The following is a 26,516-nucleotide window of genomic DNA, read 5'->3' as shown; positions in this document are numbered from 1 at the left end:
GTATTGATAAAAATGCTAAGAGTTAGTAAGAAATAGTATAAGATAGAAATTAATTAAACGTTCTTTCTAGTACTTACTTACAAAACTAAACCAAAAGTACCTGTGGATGGACAAACCACTTCAAGAAACCAGAGGAAGTATAAGGACGGTAACATCACACACTGCTGTTTTCCTCTTGACTTTAAATCCTATTAATTACAATCTCATGTGTTATTTCCTACTCTCTTGACTATACTACTCATAATGATGAAAAAAAGTAAAAGCTAAATGGATGCAAGAGTCACTTCCAAATCAGAATGCTTTCATTTTGTATGAATAGAACATTACCCAAAAGAGAAAGTCAAAAAAGAATCCGTTCCAATAAATTGTTAGCCAAATAACAAGAATTCAGAACGGGCTGAGTAATGATCTCGCCCTTCTCTCTCTTGCCTTCTTCCAGTTGTTTACTGAATTTATTTCCTAGGACAACTCAGCTTCCTCAAAAGAGATCTACTATCATGAAACTATCATGAAACAGCCTACTTTCATGAAACTCTTTTTCAGACCTCTAATATACATACCTCTAACACATGTGGAATAAGGTTATAAACTTTTGGAGAATTGCTGTGAACCTTAACTAACATATGTATAAACCTCCACTTTCCCTTTTTTAATGAAGAGTGTAAAAAAAATTGAGAAGTACATAGCCACACTGCCTTTCATGTGAAATCACATGCAGGTTGCTAAAGCAAGTACTTCACAATGCTTTTAGTGAGTTTGTCAAGGAGTTTGTGGACTCCTGGTCCCCAATATGCTTTTAGGATACTTTGCTGATACTATTTGATGGTCACAAGGCCCTAGTTAACATCAGGAATGAAGCACTGAATTGCTTAATTAGACCAAAATGCATGCATGTAACATTTGCACTTTGCTCAACTGTAACAATGCTTTGTGAAAGCTGGAATAGCTCTGTAATTAATATGGCCTATCTATTAATAAAATCTAAACCCCAGGAAAAAAAAACAAAAAAACAACAATTTATTTTCTAAGGAAGTGAAAAATGAGTGCTAAAGGGAGGAGCAGATTTCTATGTTCAAACATCTGCAGTGTTATTAAAGCCCCCAACAGCTGTTGCTAGCTTTAATCCCATGGTGACAAATTTGTGATATCTGCATTGCTATATGTTTCTGTTGATAATCTGACAGACCCTGAGAGCCTGCTGTAGCTGGACTCATATATACATGAAATAAATTCTGCAGATATTAGGATTTTCTTGGCTTCAAATGGTTGCCTTGGACACAGAGACATAGCAGTAAAAATTGAGCAGTCTCCACGTGGATTAGACAGTCAGCATTCCTTGAGCCAGACAAATGAAGATAAATCATAGATAAGAAAGGCTGGGAAGAAGCTTTCTTGCTGTTTCATCTGATTGCTAAATTAAATCAATTGGGGTTGAGAGAATATTGCAATCATGGGTAGCTGCACCAGTATTTCTCTAATGGCAAAGTGTTCTTTCATCTTTAGATTAGTTCAGCCAATAAACGTATTCCACAGTTAACATTTCATTTTTGTTTCATCAGCTTATCAAGATCAGTTACTGCATGAGGAGGCCACTGAAAAAATTTTGAATAATCTCTGGAGAGATTTTAACTGTTTGTCATGCAGCTCTTTCCCACTCTTCTTCCCAAACATCAAATTAACTTTTAAAGGATATCAGTTAAAATGTGTATCCTTCCATGACAATAATTAGCCACTATTGTGGATATAAAGAAATGAAAATGGTACACATCCATTTTTTGTCCCTCTATAGAGAGTCCAAAAAAAAATAAACCAGTCATGAGGCTTCATGTGTTATTCATGTCTTGGTCAGTTTCACCCTGTAATAAATAATCCCATATAGGTAGGCTAAAATTTTGCCACACAATTTATCACATATTTGTCTGACCTCCAGCACTTTAGCATAGTAAATATCCATATTACAAATGTGTCCTTGATCTATTATGCACTTCCTAAAGAATGTAGTTATTGCTTAGATTAAAAGGATAGTTATACCCTCATTCACAGCATTGTGAATAAATGAAGAGGGGGAAAATGGAATTCTAAGAGTTACCATGAGATATAAACAATATGTGAATTGTTTCCCCGTATTACACTAATAGCCAAGCTGATGGGGTAGAGACTCAATAAACAGACTATAAAGTGTATGGAAAATCAGCTGGGCTCACATGGGTGTCATCAGTGGTACAAAGTACAACTGGAAGCCAGTCACTATTGCCATTCCTCAGGGATCAATCACTCAATCTGGTATTCTTTCATATCTTCATTAACGACCTCAGTGCTTGATGTGGTATTCTCAGAAAGTGTGCATCATACTGCTGGCAATAATCAACGTGCTGAAGGCCTGGGTTGCTATTCAGAAACACCTTGAAAAGCTGGAGAAGTGAACTGACAGGAAACTCTATGCATAAACATGAAACTCTTACATAAACAAATGTAAAGTTCTGCAGCGGGAAGGAAATAAATCCACACAATGGATTTGCAGGGAAGGGCTTGAGGACTAATGGACGAGTTGACCAGATCCAGAAATATGCTGCTGTGGAGACAAGGAACAACCACATAATGAAATGCATTAACTAAAGCATTTCCTGTGGGTTGAAGGACATGATTGTTCCCCTCTGTTTAGCCCTTGAGAGGCCTCCTCTAGAGTGCAATTTGGGGATTCTCAGTACAAGACACTGACATACTGGAGCAAGTCTTTCAGGGGATTGAGAAACATGAAATACGAAAAAAAAGCAGAAAACTTGATTTATTCAGCCTAAACTGAAGCCTTAGGGGAGCTCCTCAGCTACCTTAATGGGAAGGTATATGAAGAATATGGTGCCATATTCTCTTCAGAGGCAGGACAAGAGGCAATGGATACAAGGTAGAACATAGGAATTTCCAGTTTGGTATACATTTTCTTAAACCATGGCAGTGGCTGAACAAACTAGAACAGGCTTCCCAGACAGGCTCTGGAATCTCCTTTCTTGCAGATACTCAAAACCTGAGGCCCTGAGCAATCTGATCTAACTGAAGCTGCTTTGAGCAGAGGGCTGGACTGGATGACTGGATTTCCAGAAGTCTCTTGCAACCTAAATTACTCCATGATTTTAAGCATAAATCAGAATTATTTTTCCCTACTTTTTTTCTATCAAAGCTACATGATTTTTTTTTTCTTTTTTTTTCTTTTTTTTTTTTTATTGCTGGTAAATTAAAAAGCAAAACAATATCAACAACCTTTTTAATAACAAATATTTGGGCTTAATTACCACTTTTTCACATCCAAGATAAGCCTGTGTTTAGCTGATTCACACATTAGTAGTCAATTAAGGATTGAAAACACGAATTTCATTCATCCTAAGGACATACATAAAAACACATTCATGCATTGATTGAATCAGATGTCCAACAAAAGGGACAGAGTGGCAAATTATAACAAACAAGATTATGATTCTGACTCTGCAACTGACACAACCTTTATGCTAGACTAGAATACCACATAAGTATCCACCTCTTCTGACTCAAGTCAGTCTTCTTGTGACTACAAGGAAACTGTACAAATGTAAAGGACTTACTAGATATACACTCTGCTCCATGCATGATTTTTAAAGATTGCCCATATTTAGTCTATCACTTGGAAAACCCAGTATTGAAAACTGAGAAAGACTGCCTGTGGAAAAGACTGCTCCTGCTCTTGCAATCACACTTTAAGGGCTTTCATTTAAGAAAAAGAATTTGAACAGATAAATATGGCAAACCTGAATTTCATCAGTCTTTTTCAACCAGCTTACTGATAAGTCAAAATTGTCCCCCACCCCCGCCCCATGTTCTCCTTCACAGGTGATTTTGGTAATTGCATTTATAATGAATGAGAGGACTCTGTTGCTAATATTTTTTCCATGATCACATAAGGATGTCTAAACTCATGAGAATCTTCTATCATACACCTTAAGTAATGCTTTACCACCCAAATTACTTGGAATCTGGATTTTAATTATGACTGCTTTGGCATTTTCTTAGTTAATAATGAGCTACCTTGAATTCCACTCTATTTGCACATAAAAAAACCCTCAAAGAGACAAACAAAACAAAACAAAAAAATCACAAACAAACAAACAAATCAGTAGTTTTTGAGAACATGCAAACTTTAGATTGATTAACTTTTGTGAACTTTGGAAAATTTTAAAATTCATCCACCAGTGATTATAATGTACTTCACACAGAGGAAAACACCATTACTTACAATACATTGACATTTGCAGTATTAAAATGTTACTACTGTAAGAGTTGACATTTATACAAGTTGCCCTCAAATTTTGAATTTCCGTAGTTTGTATACTAGGGTAGTAGTAGGCCTTTAATATTAATCATATTTATTAGGAAGAGATTATATGAAGTGTAAAATTCACAATAGTTCTGTTGTACACACTGTTATAAATGTCCCATTTTCTAAAGGACTGGTAAGCATGAGAGAATGACAGCAATAAAAAGGCACAAAACCACGTACAGGATGAGCTATGGAAGAGTAGTCAACTGTGCAGGTGTTCTACTGGCAGGGAGAAATACAAGTTATAAAGATGGGAAATGGTGTAAGTTAGGACAGGATAAGCTACAGGTGAAGGAAAGTAAAGGACTAGTAAGTAAATAGGACTTCACAAGGGAAATGAGAGTAAGAAATTATGAAAGAACTGAAGTAAAGATGAATTATTTTATGGAGATGGGGGAAGAAAGCAGAGGAACACAAAGTAAACCCCTTACTTTGTAACATGTATTAGTAATGAATTTCAGTATCTTCATTCACTCTTTCCACGTGGTATTCTGATTATATGCTGCTGTTATGTTAAATAATTTACATTTAGCCATGTAATGTCAGCAGATTGAAGCAGGAACTCTTAAAAAAGACAAGGGAGAGAGAGCCTGGGCTTTATTTCCACATTCTGCCAATGGCAGACTATAAGAATTAAACCCCAAAAACTAAAAAATCCTCTTTTCAGATTCCCCTTTCCCTTTTTTCAGTGTGTAAAGATCATCTCTTCCTCTGTTCATTTACTTTATCCAGAACATTGCACCTGTAAGTGTAGATTTTGACTTCCCTATGTAAGACAAGAAACATAAAGGAAAGCAATTCTAGTTCTACCCTAGATGTGCTTCTACAACAGTACAGGAAAAGAAGGAGGTCCTAATCTCTGCATTCATCTGAACAACCAAAACTGAAAATTCAGGTCAGTCAATCCTCAAAAGTAGAAAACCATATTTTAGGTGTAAGAATAAAGAAGAATACATGAAAAGGACTGGCTTGCGTGGCTTCCTATAGCAGTGTGGAATCAGCTCAGTGAATTAGAGGATAACTTCTGCTTTTATGGCCCCACATGAAGAAAGTGTCTTCAAGCATGGTTCTAAGGATACATCCAAACCTGTGCATTAGTCTGGTCTACAATCTGTTTTTCCCATGAAACTTCCAGCTCCTAACTGTTGAAAGATTTCTCCTTTCTTTTAACTAATTTAGCATTGTTTACTGACATTATATACTTAATACTCCCTCTCAGGCACAAAATTATCATCTCCAGACAAAGAAATCTCAGGCAGGGATTCTACTCCCAGTGTAGGAAAGCTTTGAAAAGCATTTTTAAGTCAGCAAAGACCCAGCCAATCAATATACAGCTGTTACTATCAAACATAGGACTCTGAGCTCTGTAGAGCAGGTCAGAACAGCTACAAAGAAGCTACAAAGTGAAGAGCATGATTTATAAAAGTCCTTCTGGTCACAAAGCCAAGTGAGAATTTAAAAGCCCAAATATCCTTTAGCTTGTAGACACATCTAGAAATCCCACAATAATGGCAACATTTTCTTTTCTTTATAGCACACCTTTTATTCCTTCCATCATGAAGCATTACCTGTATTATCTCTAGGACAACAACCAACATTTTTCCCATTCATGGCTTCTCTCTGTCAGCAGGGACACCTCCATACTTGATTGACACAAAAAGATTGTACTGTGTCCTGCATACCTGACACAAGAGGAGCCTCAATGTTACCACTAGTTTTTCCTTGTTAAGGAAAAGGTCTAGCAAAATTTTATGGACACAATCTATAGAGGAATAATGGGCAGCACCGATTTTTTTATTATAACACAAAAGTTGGGAAATACAGGTACAAAGTGATTCTGTCTTTTCCTTCCTACATCCACAGGAAAATCAACAAATCCTCTTAGCAGGTCTCTTGGAGTATATTAGCTATTATAGAATAATAGAGGTTGAAAAGACCATGTTGCCATGCCCCTGATCCATTAAAAATTGAAATTGAGCCACAGGCTTGCATAGTTGAATTATATCAACAAAACACATTCAAGATTCAAAGCTATGTGAGAACTCTAGAAAGTATTTCAATTTTCCGTATTAAGAGATAAAAATATCTCTCTTTGCTTTTCATTATTATTTTTTTTTATTACTTGTCTTACTATTATATTTTCAATTATTGAATTGTCCTTATCTTAACCCAAAAGTTTCTGATTCTCCTCCCCATCTCACCTAAGAGGGTTAGAGGGAGTGAGAGGGCAGTGGCATGGTACTAACTTTGTTCCAGAGCTTGAAAGAACAGAAGGAAAGGGAGGTGAGGAGAGACAAAGTGAGGTGGTGTGAGCACAGGTGAGAAAAGGCAAGGTGAGGCAAGTGAACAAGCTAAGGGGACAGCAACTTTGCCACACAATTGTCCCCTAGAGAAAACAAAAACCCCAAAACAACATCATCATACCTACTTCAAAGGCTTTCTAAAAGTATACACAACTTTGGATAGGAGAAAATGGGTTGAGGAAACTACAGGTGATAAGAAAAATAAGACTGATCTGCAGCAAGTCTGTTGGAAGAACAAGCAGAAAAGAAGCAGTATTTCATATTCCTCATATTCTTCTAATATGTAGTACTCTAAAATATTCATATTCCTACTTTCAGGCTGTACCTTTAAGCTATGGATCAGATAGGTATGTCAATTTTGGTTATCTGAAAGAAAATACAGAACCCAAACAACGGTATCTTGAACAGAGATGCTTCTACACAGCATTATTGGCAAGTAGTATAATCAGTAATTCATTGATAAAAGTTAATTTCTGCAAAATATGCACTATAAGAAATAGAGGAATGCATTTGTAGACTAACAGATTTTTAGCACTCATGTGAATGACATTAAAAATTGCAGGCTGATTTCATAACGCACTAATTTTAAATCAATGAGTGAGCAGGGATTTAATTTACATGCCAAAAAGCTGTAAAGCCTTACTTCCAACAACTGAACTCTCCTAACATGATGTAAAATTTACCATATGTCATATGCCTTCAAGCAAATCACACTGAACCTCCACCTAGGCCTTTGTCTTCTCTATTCAAGGAGTACTTCTTGCTTAACTGTATCAGAATAGTTAGGGGAAAATAAAGATTTTTTTTTAACCTTTGCATTACCCCCAGTAAAAACATTTCATATATTACATGGAAATAGATTATGGGGTATTATTTGGAGTGTGGCATGGCATCTCCCTTCAAAATATGAGCTGAGTTACTTTCCTTATGAAGTTTTCTAATCACTCTAATGGGAATTACTCATCCTACATTTAGAAAATATAGGTTCCTTTTGTATCTGAGTATCTTCAACTATCACTGAAGAGGGATATTCAGGGATAATATTAATGGAAATGACTGGAGAGTGAGAGAAAAACCAAAATCAACCCAACAACCAACCACTAAATACCTAGTTTGGGTAGGATTCAGTAGTGAACTCCTGAGCTCAAGTCCTGGCTCTTCTCCAGGCCAGGCAAAAATTATGATCTGCATTCTCCTACATTCCACTGGAAAAGCCTCTAATTATTTAATCACTCACTTTATCCCTGTTTCAAGTTCAAGAAATTCTCCTGGCTCATGAGTAGAAAACTGCTCTTTAAAAGGCTATTAGAAACTCACAGTTTTCAAATAAGACATGTCACTTTACAGCTTATCCAAAGAAAAGAAAAAACAAAGGAAATTGTCCATTCTCCTCAACCAGCTCCCACCACCCAGCAGCCCTTCTGCTCAAGAGGCTGCCACACTTTTTGCAGGCTCATCTCATGTTGACTCTGAGTGAGTTTCATGTAACTTTCTTTTGTCCATTTTGTTTTTTTCAAACTAGTCCTGAAAAAGATGAAGTCAAACAACATGCAGGTAATCCATGCTTCAAAAACTATTTGTCAGGTAGTATACACATGAATTCTGTGTTAAAACCCTCTGAATTTCCACCAGAAAGTGAGATCCCTAGCCAATACCTCATCTATAGAGGTATACAAAAGTTACGTAGTAAAACTAAGACTTAATACAAGTATTTCATCAAAGATGGAACTACACCTGCATTTGACACGAGTGCAAGATGCCTTTTAAGTCTCAAAGCAGCTTTCACTGGCAATCCCAGAAATTTAGGACAAGCTGATTAAGAAATAAAAATACTTTATTTATTTTAAGATCTTAAACCCTATCTAAACCATGCCTCATTGCAGAAGAACCTACACCTCTTTGCTGCAGGCAGAAGATCATTAAATGGCAGCAAGTCATGGTGGTGTATACAGAAGCAATGCCACCTGGAAGCTCTTATTTTCCAGCTCTACTAGGAGAGCTCATAACATTTATAGCTGATGCAAATTTACAGTAAGAAAATAGGCACTTCAGGATAAGGTAAAGAGAGAAATATAAGGAAAGTCCAGATAGCATGGAAGTCCTTTCCACTCTAGGTCTAATATGTTCTTAAAAATAAATGTTGAATGTGCTACCAGCCACTTACCTGTCTTATCTTGTCCTGGGGTCCATCAGGCATGACCAGCCAGCTGAGGATGGTGATTGTCACACTCTGCTCTCCACTGGAGCAGCCCCAGCTCAAGTCCTGTGTGCAGGTTGGAGCATCACAATGTAAGAAAAATGTTAAACTGCTAGAGACTATGCAAAGTAGGAACATGAGGATGTTGAACAATCTTGAGGGGAATCCATGTGAGGAGCATCTGAGGTCACTTGGTGTGTTCAGCCTGGAGGAGACTGAGAGGAGAGCTCATTGCAGTCCACAGCTTCCTCATGCGGGGGAGTGGAAGGGCAGGCACTGATCTCTTCTCTCTGGTGACCAGTGACAGGACCCAGGGAACGTCCTGAAGCTGTGTCAGGGGAGGTTTAGGTTGGATATCAGGAGAATGTTCTTCACCCAGAGTGTGGCTGGGCACTGGGACAGCTCCCCAGGGCAGTGGTCACAGCACCAATCCTCACAGAATTCAAGTATGTTCCACTGGAGCAGCATTCTGCTGCTCTAACCTCAAGGCCCTCCTGTTGGGTCCGTACAAGCAGCTGCTTGTACCACAATAGCAGGAGGGAGAAAGCTCCTGTACCAAACAAGGAGCCTCAGATCAGAGAAACTGTGTGTATGTTGAAGGAGGAACTATTTTTGCAAAACCATGGTAGACTATCAAGAAATGCAGGACTGTTTTATCATGCCTGAATACAAGTGAGAAAAAAAAATCCCTCTAGCTGACTTTTCCACTCCCTCCTCCTTGCTGCAAGATCACTAGAAGCACAAAACACTGCTCTTTTACACCAGTTGTGCTAACTCAAATGTAAGCTCTCCAGAAAATCTGTCCCACGCTCACACAAAAAAATGTACAACACAGGTGGAACCAGAAACTTAAGCTGCTAAAACCATTTTTCTCTGCAGAGCATGTGCAAACAGACTTGCAGGCAGATTTTCTCAAAGACAACAGAAGGCATTTCTGACATACAGGAAACGCACCATTCTTCCCCCCTCCAAAGCCCTAAAATTTAATGCAATTTCTAACTAGGACAACATAGCAATGCTTGATGCAAGGTGGAAGGTTGCTTGCTTTTGAAAGTGAAAAAAACACATGTTCCTATGTTTGCTCAGGAGCCAAACCACTGTCTAAACTGCCTTTGACATAGTTCTATAATATATATCTGCTGTTCTTTACAATATTAATCTTAAATCCACTATTTATAAAGAAAAATATTGCATACATGTTTAATTAGATTATAACATCAACCCCAGGTACTTATACCCTCATTTCACCATATTTATTTCTGTTTTATAGTCCAAGATATTGCCACAGGAACAAATTACTTGATAAAATTAAAATTGCCTACAGTTTTCTATGTAAAACTGACCCTGTCCTCCATCTCATTCTGGAAAATGCTGAGTTCAAACAAATGGAGATTTAGCCCATGGACAAGCTTCAAATTCTGAAGCCTTCAAATTCTAGCCTTGTAAGACTCTATTAGAAACAAAATACTCAAAAAGCACTTTCAAATCCAGTTCCTGACTTTAGCTTCCATGTGATACTTGGCATAAATCAGATCATTTATTTAGGAGCTGACAGATTTTTGGCATGTTCCTCAGTTTAATTTAATTATGATTTTGATTGCTGGTTTGTTTGTCATTTTATTCAAAGCATTTTACTAAGATCCTTGTAACTCTAGACCTGTAAAGAGTTTAAAATTTGAAAGATTATCTTATCACTGCCTATATTTGTACAGGTTGAAATATATTAGCAACCGAACACATAAAACCAATTCCACATGTAAGAGGTGGTGAGTTATCTAGAAAGAAGCCACATTCCCAAACACTACTTTGTCAACAAAAACTTCGTGTATAAATTTGAGCTGAACCAAAGAATTAACTCAAGTTGACCATTCAATGTATCAGCTATCATTATCTAGAATAATCACACAATACCAGTTTAGCCAGACATTTTGAAAATCCAGAAGAAACTCCTAAGTAATTCTTTGAATCCACCTCTTTTCACTTAGTTAACCTAGCTGTGCCACAATCTGTCAAAATCTTTGTGTGCTGGTCCATCTAGGCAGCTCTCAAAACACAAGTCCAATTTTCTCTTTTTAAGATATTCTCCCAGGCTTCCTATATTTGTTTTCACTTTCCTTTTCTTTATGCCATTTTTACAGTGCTATCCATATGGCAAAGAAATGCTCAGACCTATTTACATAAATACAGTTTCAGACACCAGAGAGTTAGAGAACACATTGCAGGGAAAACAATGAAGATAAACAGATTTCAGGTGACTTCAATCAAATAACCTTGCAGTCTATTTTTTTCTTTTCTTTTCCCTTTTTTTCTAATGTATTCTGCAAAAGAATTATATACTAAATTATAACATATTATTCAAAATAAAACCTCCTAGTATCTAACCTTTTAATTTGGAAACAATAAAAAGTACTTTAGGGAAAAGGAAATATGAAAGCAGCAGGCTAGCACAGATCATCACATTTCCATTTACATTGATGAATTCAACCATTTATGTCAGGTGAGAAACTGGCTTCCCTGTGGAATTCAGACTGGATCAGGCACCAGGCAGATCCTTTGCTACTGCATACATCTCCTATTTTATTTGGTCCCATCCAGCACAGAAGAAAATCTCCAATTTACAGGTGTTTCACTTTGAACTCTCCACACAATGCAAATTCAAAGACAGAAGCCAGTGAGGATCCAATATGTCCTAGTGCCAAAATCAACTTTGGGTAATTTTGGGTCTTATAATTAGACTCTCAGTGTGGAATATTTTAGGAGAACATGGCTCAAAATTATGCCTGGCATAGTTCTATTAACTTTCTGAGAGATTAATTTAGCTCTTTTATTGTTTATGCTGTTTCACACATTGCACAGAGGTATCAGAAAAAGTCAGAAACAGAGACAAAATCATTGACTGCATTTACCTCAATCACTGTGTATGCCCTAATTGAATCACAAGCAAAAATGATTGCATGAACTGAATTTATCCAAAATTGATAGTCTGATTTCAAATCAGCATTGAGCCTACATTATTCTGACCAAACAATATAGCTTGATAGCTCATCTCAGTGTCTAATGAAGCAACATTTGCATAATGCATGAATCCAGTTTAGGAAAACTGAAACTGCTTTGCCTTAAAGATGGCCAGATGTTTAGTGAGCAAGTGCTCAAGGGACAATCTCACCCCGAGTAATGAAGACCAAGAATGAGACAGCTAAGTAATACAGGAGGAAATTTTTTATTTCCATTTGCAGTGGGGAACACCAGCAAGCATTTTGGTGATCCCAATTCTTCAGTTGCTAGGAGCAGTAAAATTAATAAATTGGCACTCTTAGTAAAAAAAAAAAAAACAAACGCTTTTTTGATTCCAATAAAATAATGTCTATAAATTGAAACACTAGGGTTCTATCTTTCTATAATTCACAACTTTGACTGCTTTGTAATTTTACCTAAATCTACAGGCCTTCTAGGTAATGAGAAACACATGCTGTGCACACTGCAGCAAATATACCTCAGGGAAATATCTACCTGGAAAGCCATTTGAAAGCGCAGAGCTGTCAGAGTCTGATATATGGAGTGTGTGTAAGCAGATGACAGTTATTTCTTCGTCTCAGTTAGCCAACACACTTTACCAAACATGAACTATCAGCCAAATCTCACTATCCCTGGAGTTCACTAGCTACAGTTTCCAAGAAGGATTTTGAAAAGGCAAGGTCTGAAAACAGAGGTAACTTATTGGTTAGACAGTACAGGTGGAAAAAGTCATAAAATCTTGTGCATACATGTCATTTTTTTCCTATCTGAGAGAGCCATTGCAAACTTCTAGGCTGTTTAGATAAACATATTTGGGGTAAAAAAACAACAGTCATTAATCACCAGACAAGAGAGAGAAAGGTTAGTACATAGAACTGAAGCAGAAAAGGATGTAATACACAGGAAAGGTGACGAGCAGTTTCCATTTGCAGAGCTTACCAGGAGCACAAGTACAGAGCCGCAATACCCACGCCACTTTTGAGCTTGTGCTTTTCAGGATTTTGAAATTTAGTTTCCAGGATTCTTCTTTTGAAGGATTTAGTAATCTCTCTTGAGGAGAAAGACCAGGAGGTCTGAAATAGCATGGCTGTCTTATTAAATGTTCTCAAAATAGTTTCCAACCATTTTTGGCCTTTCTTCTCTCTTGCAGTTCCCTGTGCTGTATTACATTTGCTCTATTTCTTGCATACAGTCTTCACAGGAAATTTTGCCTTCATAGAAGAATAGCAATACAGAAGCAGATTACATGAAAGTGTAATCATCACCACGTCTATGTCAACATGATGAAGAATCTGCAGGATCAATTGTTTTTTCCACTTTTCTTTCTAACAGCTGGCCTAAGCTCCTTCCTTCAAACATTGTTATTTGACATCTCGAATCAAAACAGATACAAAAATCCTATAATTATGACATATTTTTTATTTAGGCCAGAATTCCTAAGGAAGAATACTTTCCAAAATCATACCAGATTTCTTCTATCACACAGATATCACACAGATCACACAGATTTAATCTAAATTTCTAATCTCGCCTTATTGAAATATTCAATAACTATGCAAGGAAAATATCAGTGGAGCTGATGTAACTATTTAACAACCATTGGCATTTATGTAACCTAGACACTGTAAGAAAAAGCTTAATACCTGCATACTTTCATGAACCTCTTCCAATTTTCATAAATCTGACCTGACAAATAGAGGGCCACATTCACAAAGGTATGAAGGCTAGGCATTTAATATCTCCCACTAAGTTCCTTAAATACATTTAAAAATTCTGTTCTCCTTGGAAAATAAACAAAAGCAATTGCAATAAAGCAAGAATCAGTTATTTCTGCTCTCATGTCTCCCAAGAAATGCAATTTTCTAGATAAATTATGGGGTAAGCACAGGAAAAAGTCAGAAAGGAAGACGGGATTTTCCTTGGTTTAATAATATCACAACAGCCTTGACAATTTATTCTCCTAGACCCTTGAAAAGTTTCTGTATCTTTACCATTTATAACTTAAAAAAAACCACAAAAACCTCAAGCAACAGTTAATATAATTATTATATTACAATTAAAATGTCTGTTGCTAGTTTTAAAGCAGCAACTACACTTTAGTGTCTGAGATGTTTAGCTAAAACATATCCAAATCTCTGTGGTCAAAACAATCTGCTTCTGTATAGTGTGCAAAAAGTTAATATTAGATATAATAGCAGATTCCTTACGCAAAATTTCTTCAGCTTTCAAGGGATGCAAATGTAATTTGCAGAAGTAGAAAAAGAGCTACAAAGTTTCTTGAGGAGATAGAGGCTTTAAGTGTAGAAAACAGCTTACCCAACATAACACAGCATGTAACAGAACCACCTGTATCTTAAATCTCTAATGAAAAGCAGACACAAAAGAAGACTATGGTTGAAAGAACTTTGAGGAAGAAAGCTATGAGAACATATAAAGAACCTAGAAAATCACTATTTATGACCACATAAAAGCCCCTTTTCCAGACCAAGAAAGTAATAAATTAGGACTATTATTTAAAAGGAGGAAAATGAACAGTGTTAGCAAAAGCATGGAAGTGTTGTGATACAGATACAACCCTGTAGGCTGTAGACCTTTTTAATTGCAGAAAGCAAGCAGTTGCATTATTCTTCAGTTCTGTGGAGTCATTCAGCAGAAACACCTTGTCTGTACCAGAAAAAGCATATCTGAGAGTTCTTCAGAGTCAAGGGACAACATGTTCACAAACAAAGCTTGAAAGGAAATGTAATACTATTCTCTAAACCTTATTTTTCAGCTGTCTGACAAGAAAGGAAGTTATGTCAAATTAGACTGATGACAAGCTCTCTTGTGGAAAAAAAAGTAAGGTAGGAATGTTCTTCTGGGTTTTGTTCATTGCAATAATGGTGTGGAAAATGCTGATCACTGTTCTGATATTCAGATGAGGCTGATGAATAATATTCATTCTTTACCAATCAAAAAGCCTTACAGGAAAGTAAAGATGATTCTGTGGTGCAATAACAGGTTATAGGGGGTCACCCTCTATTCAGCTATTTCTTCCTAACTACCAAGCACATTTATAGTGCTGCTGGAAATGCTCTATGGATGCTGTGATGTCTAGGTCTACATTCCTACATGAAGTCTTACAAAAACTTGTCATTAGTACATCTTTATTACTTACAGAACAAATCAGTAACTTCCATTTCCTGACTAAATCCATAACTGAAAGCACTAAGGAAGACCAAATTCTCAAAACCATGGTTTAAATTACATCAATATTATCCAGGAATCCAATAAACAGGTCAACACAAAAGTAATTACTCTTTCATGGAGCAATCATGGAAAGCTAAAACTCTAAAACAAAGTTGATAAACATTTGACCACTCAAAAATGAAGTTGATTTAGGCCAAGATATTGTCAATTTACCCTAAAGTAATTCAATACCCTTTAGAGCAATTTAGCCATAGTTTTTCTAGACTAACTTTCCCGAATGTTGCCAATAAAGAATGTGAAGCTATGTATCAATGAATAGACAAGAAGGGCAACTACTACATTCTAAAGGAACTGTAATACTGAGTATACTAATTCTAAAGCCTAAAGCCTGCAGGCCCAAGAAACAGGTTATTAAAGTGGGAGAAATCAAGCTTTAAAAACTGGGACTAGACTGGAGTTTCTTACCACTCTTTGTATGAAGGCTAATATATCACTTCAAAGAGGAGGAATCTGTTAGATATTTTCATACTGTTTATCTATGGAAAAAGCATTCAGCCTAGCTGCTCTTCAAATATTTTTTAATACCCACTACTGAGTAGACGAGACATTTAATTTTTCTATTTTATTGAAATTGAATTGATCATTTGCCATACACCTTTTGTGACAACACTAAGGCTAAGTTCATCCATATTTGATAATCTGCTTGAATTTTGATAAGAGAGAGCAGCAGAACTAAGATCAGTCCATTACCAAAGACTTGTGACAGAATTTATCATTCCTCCAAGAAATAAACTGGATTTCCTGCCAATGCAGTAAATAATCACAGTACGTATTTTACTGCTACACATCCCAGCACACAAGCTACATGGCAGAAAAATTAACATTATTCTAGTCCGTCCCACTGCATCTCAAACAAGGGCAGCCTAAGGCCCTTCTTTATCCAAGTCTCTATCTCCCAGGCTCTGTTTTGGTTACACAAAGTGGAGCTCTAGACAAGACCAAATGTAGAAGCCGCTGAGGTGATATGTGAAATAACCTCAATCTATGTTCATTTCCCCAGCCCTAGCTTCCTCTTTTCCAGTCAGTTTCACTTTTGAGATTATATGAGCCTCTCACAAGGTCAATGGTGGAACAGAAGCCACAGATAGATCCAAGTGTCATTTTATTACTACTACCTCCCAAAAACATTTTCATAGTGAGGCATTGACTAGCAGAGCTTAAGGCAACAAGAATGAGCCTGTACAAGAGGTGATTTTGTTTTATCAGAAAAAAAATCCATTATTTTAAAAAGTTTTCTATAATGCATACATTTTTTTATCATGAGAGATCCAAACTTAATGACAGTATATAAGTATGCTCTAGAAACAAGAACAGTAACCTAATCATAATCTAGAAAAATATTTTAGTGTATGATTAGTATATTGTAACCAAACAGACCCACTCAGACTAAAATTTAGCTCAGTACATGAGTGTTCTCTTAGGTCACAGAGCAAAAAAGGAGAGTGTAAGATTTTCAGTGAAAAATATAAATACCCCAAGGCATTCCATTATTTTAGCGATTATCTGAACTCATTGACTGGAAAACTCACTCCTGAAAAATAACTCCAACCATCTCCCTACACAATTGCTTTGTAAATAGATTAGGTAAGATAGTGAGATAGAGTTAGAAAAACACACTTCAGTTTAACAACGAACAGGGCATCAGCCCTGTGCTCAAACAGTGGCTTGCACTATCTTTGTAAATGTCTGTAAAGGAAATACTTGGGGGTATTTCACAGTGGGCCGAAAATGGGATGAAATCTGGCTATAAAATAGCTTTGCCATATGATGGAAACATTCACCAGGCTATGTTTCTATAATTGCAGCAGCTCAAACAGTAATTTTAACTATCAAGCAAATAGACACAAATACTGAAAGTATGCAAGAAATTCAGGCTTAATTACAAGCCTTTGAGTAGTATTTTAGACAAGTCTCCAGATCAAGACTATTCTTTTAGATACACATAGTGTCTAGTGGAGAAGCAAAATGAGCATGTGGGGACTTTGAAACTGAAGTTCAAATAAGTCTACCAATACATTAAGGGGTAAAAATAGAGTAAAAATTGCTTTTATTTTAGAACACTTAACTGAACAAATGGGAAATATAGCACCCATAAAGATATATGACATAGCCTAGAGAGACACAATAGAATGAAGTGATGAAATACTTAAAAGAAACACTCTGAATAGTCATTTAGTAATACTTGAGAATAAAGAGGTGACCATATGTCCAGCAGATAACCAATTACTATTTTTATGACCAGGTAAGTACAGTTTATAAGGTTGCTTCTTACACTCTCTTCAATATCCTTCCTGTACAGCTGTGTTAAAATGAGATTCCAGCTGCAAAAACCATACAGGTGTAAAATTGTTCTTTCACTAGCAATTTGTGCTGCAGTCTCAGATTCTTGTAGCTACTCAGTTAATCCTGGATGTGTGAATGCACAAATACACAGCCTTTGATGCCACTGAGGTTTAATAGTCTATTCAATCTCAGCATGTTTACCTTTCTGTCTCACAAAACTACTTCTAGGGGATTTTCACCCCACTATTTATGTCTAGTTCCCAATTTGTATATTGGTCTCTTTCCCTTTTCTGTTCTTTTATAGACAAGCTAGTATTACTTATCTGTAGAAGACCATACTTCAGTAAGCCACATTAAGACTGTCTTAAAAAGCAATTTATAAACATTTACACCTATTGAGAAGAACTGGGGGATTGACAAAAAATGAATCATGGATTTTAATGCAAAATTATATACTTCCTGGACACAATTTTCAATGGAAAATACTAAAGAAAAAAATTTCAAAAAAGACAGATATATAAAAACTGATTAATATGGAGTTCATACATCTGGTTTACAATATAAAGCATGGGGAAAAGAAATTTTAAAAACTCACAAATGAATTCTAAAATTCAAAAAAATTTAAAAACTCATTTAGGGAATCTTAATCCTTAAGATTCCCTAATATAGTGGAAGAGTGTTCATTATAATTACAGATATAACAAAGTTTTTCAATAAGAAAAGGTTGAATTAAAATCTTGCATCCTATAACCTGAGGTCACTGATGACATTGCACCTTGAAATAGCAAATTGCAGATTTCTTTAACTTATTTTATTAAATGATGAAAGCCAAGACAAAGAGATATAATGTGCATACAGGAACATCTAATTTGGTTCATAGAAGGCATTTGTCATTTACTTTTAAATAAACCAGATTTTGATTCTTTTAAATGAGTATAAGCTCACATTTTATAGTGTTTTTGATAAAGGACACGCATCAAAATATTTATACATAAGATGGCTTTAATTTATTAAAAAGACAGCCTAACATTTTTAAATGGGCATTTATGTATCTTGGAATTTTAAATTTCAAAATTCTCATGCATAATATCAATAATATCTACCATTTCATAACATCATGCCATAACTCAAAATGCTGAAATTACTTATTTAAAGCTACTGCCACTCGCAAACACTTCCTAGTATCACTCAGTTCTGTTTTTCCTTGTCCATTATTACACAATACCTATTACTTCATATCAGGAGTTTTTAAACCATGACCCAAAGAAGCCTTCCATGTCTCACACAAAGAAAGAGTCACCCCTGTCTATTCAGAAAACAAGTTTCTATTGTCTTCATAAATACATTATAGTGATGAATCTCTAATAGAAGAGCAACTACTGTTTGATTTTTCTGGAAACCTTGAGGTTTAAAATAAACATATTGAAAGTACCTAGAAAATGAGTAACCGATAAGACTTTTAGGAGAAGTGGCAGGAACTGTCCGCAAAAAGTCTGGAATGAAGGGTTAGCCATATGTTCTTGTGGATTATGCTGTCTTTGCCACAGAACACTTCCTCTCCTTTGACTTGAAGCCTCTTCAAAGGAGCTCCTAACATTTCTTCCCCTTGTGGCAGTTACAGCCTCAGTCTAAAAAGATTCATTCTTCCTTGTATTCACATACAATTCATCTGAGATTAACTTTGCTACAAGTAGGTGTCTGATACCAACTGTCTTTTTCCTGACTGTTAAAGAAAGAGTTAGATATTAATATTCATACTCTAATCTAAGCATAATTGTAACAGTTAATGACATTTGAAAAGCTTTGCTCTACAAAACCGGATTGAACATTCGGGATGAATACCCATTGAAAAAATATCTTAAAGAAAATTATTTCCTAAGTTTCACCCACTAAATGAAAATCACTGATGAAAACTGATCAGAAAATATACATGCAGAGTTTGATTTCTAGAGAAGCTCCACATTATTTTCTCTCAGAAGCGGTGCAGACTAAGAAAAAGGTAATTGAGCTAAGGTCTATGTTTGGAAGTACACAGCAGGAAAGTCCGCCTTGTACGTGTCAATGATCTCGGTCTTGAAATAGAAGAGATGGAAATCAATGTAATCATAGTTCTTTTTGCTCAATCAACCACCACTTTACCAAATAGCCTGGACAGAACAGCTCAACTTTTAATAGTAAGTTAGGGGAGAAAAGTTAAAAGTTCTTGTTCTGGTGAGAAAGAGAGCATAGGTGGGTTCTACCAAGAATCCCCTTTTTATTTCTCCTGAAATGGAATTTTCATGCACATTCCTCTCCCTTTGAAATTTCAGTTATATGACAGATATCAGAATGAAGATGGTCCTTTCCTTTCTCTTCCTCTGAGACAGGTAATTTCTAGCTACTATTTCTGTTCAGCTCTTTGTGTGCCCACGCTTCAGAGGTTCACAGTCTACATGAATAACTGCTTACTTAAAGTAAATAAATTATTTTTCTTAATTCCAAAAAAGTGTTCCATTTTTTTCTTCCAGTAGACCAAATCAGGGTTACTGAATACTGTAGACAAACAGTTGAAATAACAGAAATTGGGGGAAAAGAAGCTTCTCAATCAGTTCTTCCACTGAAGAGACAAGCCATCACAAACTAATTCAGAGAGGTAAAGGGCAAAAACATATTGTCTCCATTGCTTTTGGACAGAGTACCCATTCCTAGAGTAAATGCAAGCCAGAGGACCTTCCAATAAATTGTTCTCCAGAGAAGTCATTATGGTAGGCCATCAGGGAAGGGTAAGATAATTAGTTATTTATTAGTGCAAGATCAGAGCAGCTACTCCCATTGCTTGACATTCAGTGCTTCACATGAAATATCAATCAACACATTTCACAGTCGTTGAACATGACAGTTGTCCACAGCACATCATTTGTTCTGTGTTTACTTGCCAGATTTTCCACTGCCAGGGTGCACAGGAATGTTTGGCCACCTTGTATTTGAAATGCTGCAAGTATTTGCCTTCTTTCATACTTACAGGCAAAACCAAAGAATAAAGCTGAAGAGACACCTTTTAAATTCAGGAGTTTTTCTTCAAAAAATGCAAAAGATACATGCAATGCATTCATTAGATTCTTATAGGAACACTGTACACAGCAGCCTTTGAATGCTATCGTGGAAAAGAGACATTGTTTTGAAGAGATTATTTTAAAATCTTCAAGTAGAGTAAGATATTAACAGGTCCTCCATTCCCAAGTTGTATTAAAAAAGAAATCAACCTAATTTAAGAAGAAGAATCATATAATGAATTTAAACTCAAAAGTTGCACAAGCAACCACCGCTACCCATAACCCCAGAGCTACATAAACGTTCAGCTTGCTTTCTAAATCTGAATATGCTGCTGCAGCACTGAGGAGAGACCTAGAGCTTAGACTGTAACAACTGACCAACCACAGGTTTATTACTGCCACACTACCACACTCATTCAGTACCTCCTGCCTTTACACACCCAGTACATTGATGTATAACTTCTGCAAAATTATACTTTAACGTTCAAGATTGTTGGTAACTCAGCAAAAAAAAAAAGCAATCACTGAGGAGACGATGAATTCCAAATAAATATGCTGTTATTATATGATGACTTTCATTAACTCTGCATTATGAAGCTCTGTACATTTGATTGCCTCTTGAAACAACAGCTCAAGAGTTTTTTGAAAATGGCTTCACTTCATACTTTTATTTTCCTAAGATGACTATTTTACCACTGAAGATCTACCAGCATTTTTCAGTAGACAACATAGAACATAATATTGCTTTTAGGTTTATTATCTTGATGAGACACAAAAACCAGAATTTTAGCTGAAAGCAGGACTAAATCAGAACCAAAAAAACTTATCACTTTGGTATTTGTCTTTTTCAAAAGTTAGTATTGATGCCAAGACCAGCAATCCAGATAAAAATCTTTGTAAGTCACTTACCATATTTATTGATGATACAGGACCAATGCTGTTGACATAAATATCAACATCAATAACTGTTGGTTTTACTGTGGAGGAAAAAAAGAAAAATTATTTTGCAACATAAATAATCACTCCAAATACTTTTCCCCCCAATAACCATAAGGCCTTTTTTTTCAGGTACAACTACTGAGAAATGTGGATACTGTATTTTTAGGAAAATGTGGTTCTATTACTCCTACCCAACATAAAAAATTGCCATAAATTAAAACCTGTACCACTTCATCACCACAATTCCAATTTGTCTCAGCAGCAATTTGCTAAAGAAACTTTCAGGTCTAGGCACAGTAGCTCAAAGTCAAGCTCAAACCTAAGATGTCTGACATGAAAGTAGAAATAATGCAGTGTATTACTTTTTCCCTTTGCCTCACCGTTAAGGTTCTTTAGCCTGTTCGTTCCACATCAAAAAAATCTTTCCAGGTTTCTGCATCTCATCAGCCCTGAAATCATCCTAACTTAGAGTAAAATCTCTATGAAATCTGATTAGCTAAACCTAAGCAACTCTTCTTTCAATTTAGACTCATTCCCTTCAGTCCACATTGCCTTTGCTCTCTTTCATTCAAAGGCTTTTGAATTTGATTTGGTTTAGTCAATGCACATTTCCCATAAGATCTTCCATTTTTCCGGACTTCCAGGACTTAATAAGCCAAGCCAAGCCCTATATTCCTTTGTTTTGCTGAGGCCACTGCGATTTCTCTTTCTTTCAGCATCTTTGGTGTCAGTATAGCTGCTGGACATTATTGAGCTCTTATTGGTGGCATAACCTGACTCTAAAATAATGCCACTATTACACAGAAAACCACATATTTTCTTTACTCATACTGCCATTCTTCCAACCCCACAGGTTATACATTAACCTCTAAATTGAGATCTAAATTAGTGGTCTACTTTCTCCAGGGTTAACTGACTCAAAACTAAGTATAAAGACTAAATGCTGTTTTAACCTGCAGTTGATGCAGACTTACCCCTAGTAAGCCAACAGCTTGTGTTGGACATCTTCCTTTCCCACAGAAGAACCTTCTCCTCTACATGGTTTTCAAAAATCTCCAGAGAGTATTTAAACCACTGGAGTTGGGGAACTGTGTTGGACTTGGACTTTTTTCACTAACCCCCAGGCCTCCTAGAATGAGGAAATGCAGGCACATTGGCCATTCAAAACTCGGAAAGCTTTCCTCTGGGAAGGTACTGAGCAGAGGAGGAACAGGAGGAAGAGTTAAATACCAAGGTTCTGTTGGAAGCTTATCTATGCTAACTATCAGTCATTTGGTGTAAAGCCATCTGGCACAAAGCTGAAGACAGACAGGAATCTTCACATGTAAAGATGGATCTTTTTTGCCTGCATCCCCCAAATTTCAGACTATCAAAGAGGTGTCAAGTAGTTTTGAAGTACTTGAAAATTTAGATGGTTATGAAAAAAAGAATTTGCATGCCGGTTTGTCCTGTAAGGTGTGTACGTATGTTTAGGAAGGCTATATCTCCTGTTGCAAAAAACAGACATTAAACTGGGTGAAAACAGTGGTTAAAGATGATAACCATTCTCTCTAATTCATTAAGTAACACATACTTCTTGACTGCGTATGGTCAGAACATCCAGGATTATTTAAGGTCATGGTTTCAAACTGCCTGAAGTACTGGCTGATAAACTCAGATCTCCCCTTCAGCAAAAGAAAATGTGAATTCAGATGAACAAGCTCAGATGATTAAAGCAATTCTAATTGTACCCAGCTAATAACTAAATAGGAGTCTAGCAGCTTCTGGTAATGAGTTGCCTCAAAATGCAGTAATAAATGTCATTACATAGGAATTGGTAATAGTGAGGAACTACAGCTAGTTCTTCCACCAGAATAGCATTCATGGAATAAAGAGCTCTAAGCTTTATAAGGTTTATGTATGTGTCTAGCTGGAAGTTCAAGGCTAAGGAGCTCTGGCGAACATTAATGGCACTAGACTTAAGGATGTAAATTGGCATGCAATTGAATCTTGGCAGAACCAGAACACAGTGCTTGAAACCTGTTTCTGTTTAATCATTGCAGCAGTTAAGTATATAAATAGAATATGAGGTGGTAATTTCTGCTGGATGTGCTGGACCAAATTCTCTCATGGTGGGAAAAAAAAAAAAAAAATAGCACTGCTTGTTAAAGAGAATTTGATCTTACTCACAGTTACTCGCACTAAAGACCTAACCTTGAAACACTAAACAACAGTCACTTCTTCTATCAGACATTTCCAGTGAAATTCAAATTGAAAATAAATAATAAGAAAATACAGGTAAGCTATTATATATGTTCAAATTTTAAAAAAAAATTATAAAGATTGTAAGGTTATTTTAATTACTTTGTTTTATTTTTCTAGGCAGAGGTAAAAAATACAAATGTAATTTGGTTGTATGATAAGTGGGTGTTCATGTTTTAAAAGTCAAGTCAGAAGAACATAATTCTTGTTGTATGTGGCCTTTCATGGATATAAACACATAGAAACAAAGGATTGTCAGGTATAAATTTTAGATTTGTTATCATGAGTTTAAATTCAAAATACTAACCAAAATGAAGAAAGGTTTTAAGATTATTTTCTCCAAAATGCATTATGAAAAAGGAAATAACTGAGTCTTACAATTATTGTGTCATATTAGAAAGAACTCACCCTACAAAGCTCTTCAAAATAAACTGAGTTTCGTGGAAAGATGAAATAGCTACACTATCGGGAATGTTGGACCGGATGATCCACTGTGTTCCCTTCCAACCATCCTATGGTTCTGCAATTTCAATGCCTGCTCAGTTTTTCAGTGTAGTGCATGCATTTGTGAACACAGTTCCTGAAGGAATTCAAGCCTCACATGGAGTTGTTGAGTTGCAGACAGAGCTTTTTTTCTTGCACTGGAAGAATCCTCAGTGTTGTTGACAGAACAATGAAAATGTTAATACCTCACTAAAAGGTGACAGTAAGATTAAATATGGATACTCAGCTTCAGTACTGTTTTGTTTTTGGCAAAAACCCAAGATAGTTCTAAAGAGCTGTCAGAAACTGAAAAATTACTGGCAGAACCATGTGTATACAACATGCAAGAGAGCAATTAAAGGTTGTCAACAAATGTACCAGCCTTCTCAAAGTTCTTTGAAATATTATTTAATCAATGGCAGTAACTTTCCCTAAAAGATAGTGCAAGCACATCTGAGTAATTGCAGTGTTACACTGCTACTCAGGGCTACCAAAGGTAACCTAGCTACTTATCACAGTCATTTTATCTTCAAATATGTTGGCTTTAATTGAGGAGGGGATTTATAAAACCAATCAAAATGTTTTTAAACAAAACTATGGTCATCGGATCCAAATGCCTTGGCTTTGAGACAGTTTACATTCCAGTCAGCTTTGTAACTATCACTTTGCAAAGACACTACCAACAAGTATTGCCTACAAACTTAAAAAAAACCCTGACAGTTCAAAACACAACTATGGGATTAATCTAGTTCTGTGTTGTGGATTTACATGGGTGAGAAAAAACAGTACCTGAGCTTGAATCTCATTAAAATCCATGAAGACGTTACTATTGGACATATGTGAGTTGATCATCTGTATAGAAAACTGAACAGATAAATCAGGAGAATTTTAAAACACTCTTGAGTAAATCAAAAGAGAGAATGTTATAAAATTTCATGTCATGTAGGGGAAAAAGTCCGCAAAAAGTTCCTGACATTTTATTATGCTTATTTGCTACTCTGAATTATGCTGTCCTTTTAAAATACTTTTTAATTTTTGATAGATCTCCACTATTCAGAACTGATGCTTATTTCATGAATGAAACCACTTTTCTTCCTTCAGAAAGCATCCTCCACATTTGAAGTCTGTCCAAATAGCACTAATGTTCTTGCATAAATCATAAATATTTAGAAATATTTTTAAAATTTCAATATTGGGAAATATTTTTTACAAGCTCAATTAAACAAAGTATGTCTTACTGAGTTCTCATAAATTTTAAAACATAATTATTTTTTGCTGAGAGTTAACCTTTCTTGCATTGTTCAACCAACTCCCAGGTTTATTCTGGTTTTACCCAACACAGCAGGGGTAAAAAATGTTATAGACCAATACATACACATTTGTAGAAGCAAAGCAGCTAGAACTAGATTTTTAGAAGGCACAAAAGTACATAAAAATCCCAGTATGATCTCTGTTCAAGACCTACAGGGCCACTTGAATTCTGCCTCAATTTTACAAGACTACTGACTAACAAGATTGGCTCTGCAGTAATGAGATATTTTTTTATATTGCTCTGTAATGATACTTTACATTCTCTCATTACCACATAAATTGCTATTTTTAAATTGGGACAAAGCGGTAATAAATCATTACACAGTTATTGGTAACTGTAATAGTAGTGATTATAGTGTTAATTTTTACTTTGCATTAGTGATGACGACTATTCCAATTTTCCTACGTGACATTATTGGCAACATCTATTTACCTAGCTATTCCTATAAAACAAGCTGCTCTTCTAACAAATCACTTCTCTAGACTAAATATAGGCAGCTAACACATCTCCATTTTACAACAAATTACCACATTTGAAGAAAAACCTGGTAACAGGAAGTGTTAAGCCACCATCCCTGGAGGTATTTAAAAGATGAGTGGATGTGGACATGATTTAGTGCTGGATTTGGCAGTGGTAAGTTAAGGGTTGGACTCAAAGATCTTAAAAACCCTTTCCAACCTAAATTATTTGATGATTCTCTTCTACAATGCTACAAATCTATCAGTGAGGAAAATTAAAAACCCTCATTCTCCCTGCATGAAAGAGAATGGGCTTGAAAACAGAGAGATGTCAAAGTCCTGTGCTTGCTACAGGCACAGAAACTCTGACAGAAGTGACATCCGTATGTTTTAGGTTCAAGCTACCTAAACAGAACTGCAAATGAAAATCAAAAGAAGAAAGAAAGTTTGGATTAAAGCAGTACCAGAATGAGAACACAGTCCTCTGAAAACAGTATTTTTTTACATGCTAGGTTTGGTTGTCATTTTGTCCAGGAGTGTGAATGACAGTGTGCACATAAACGGACTCCCTCAATTAACTACAAATCACTTTTATTCTTCATTTCCCACCATAACTATCAATCAACCTTCAGCACTTTCATCCTTCATTTACCATTCCC

At 36.0% G+C, this 26,516-nt stretch overlaps 1 protein-coding gene across 1 annotated transcript in view; it reads right to left on the bottom strand.

Moving 5' to 3' along the window:
• Window positions 1–26,516, bottom strand: part of GABRG3 (gamma-aminobutyric acid type A receptor subunit gamma3) — a 291,784-nt gene that overhangs the window by 254,004 nt on the left and 11,264 nt on the right. Inside the window, exon 3 of the mRNA XM_058846360.1 lies at window positions 21,334–21,401. Within this exon, the coding sequence (XP_058702343.1) occupies window positions 21,334–21,401 (68 nt within the window). The remainder of the gene's footprint in view (window positions 1–21,333; window positions 21,402–26,516) is intronic.

The sequence above is a fragment of the Poecile atricapillus genome, chromosome 1, assembly GCF_030490865.1.
Source record: "Poecile atricapillus isolate bPoeAtr1 chromosome 1, bPoeAtr1.hap1, whole genome shotgun sequence".
NCBI classification, from domain to species: Eukaryota; Metazoa; Chordata; class Aves; order Passeriformes; family Paridae; genus Poecile; species Poecile atricapillus.
Note: the sequence above shows the minus strand (reverse complement) of the source record. Positions and strands in the feature narration are given on the sequence as shown.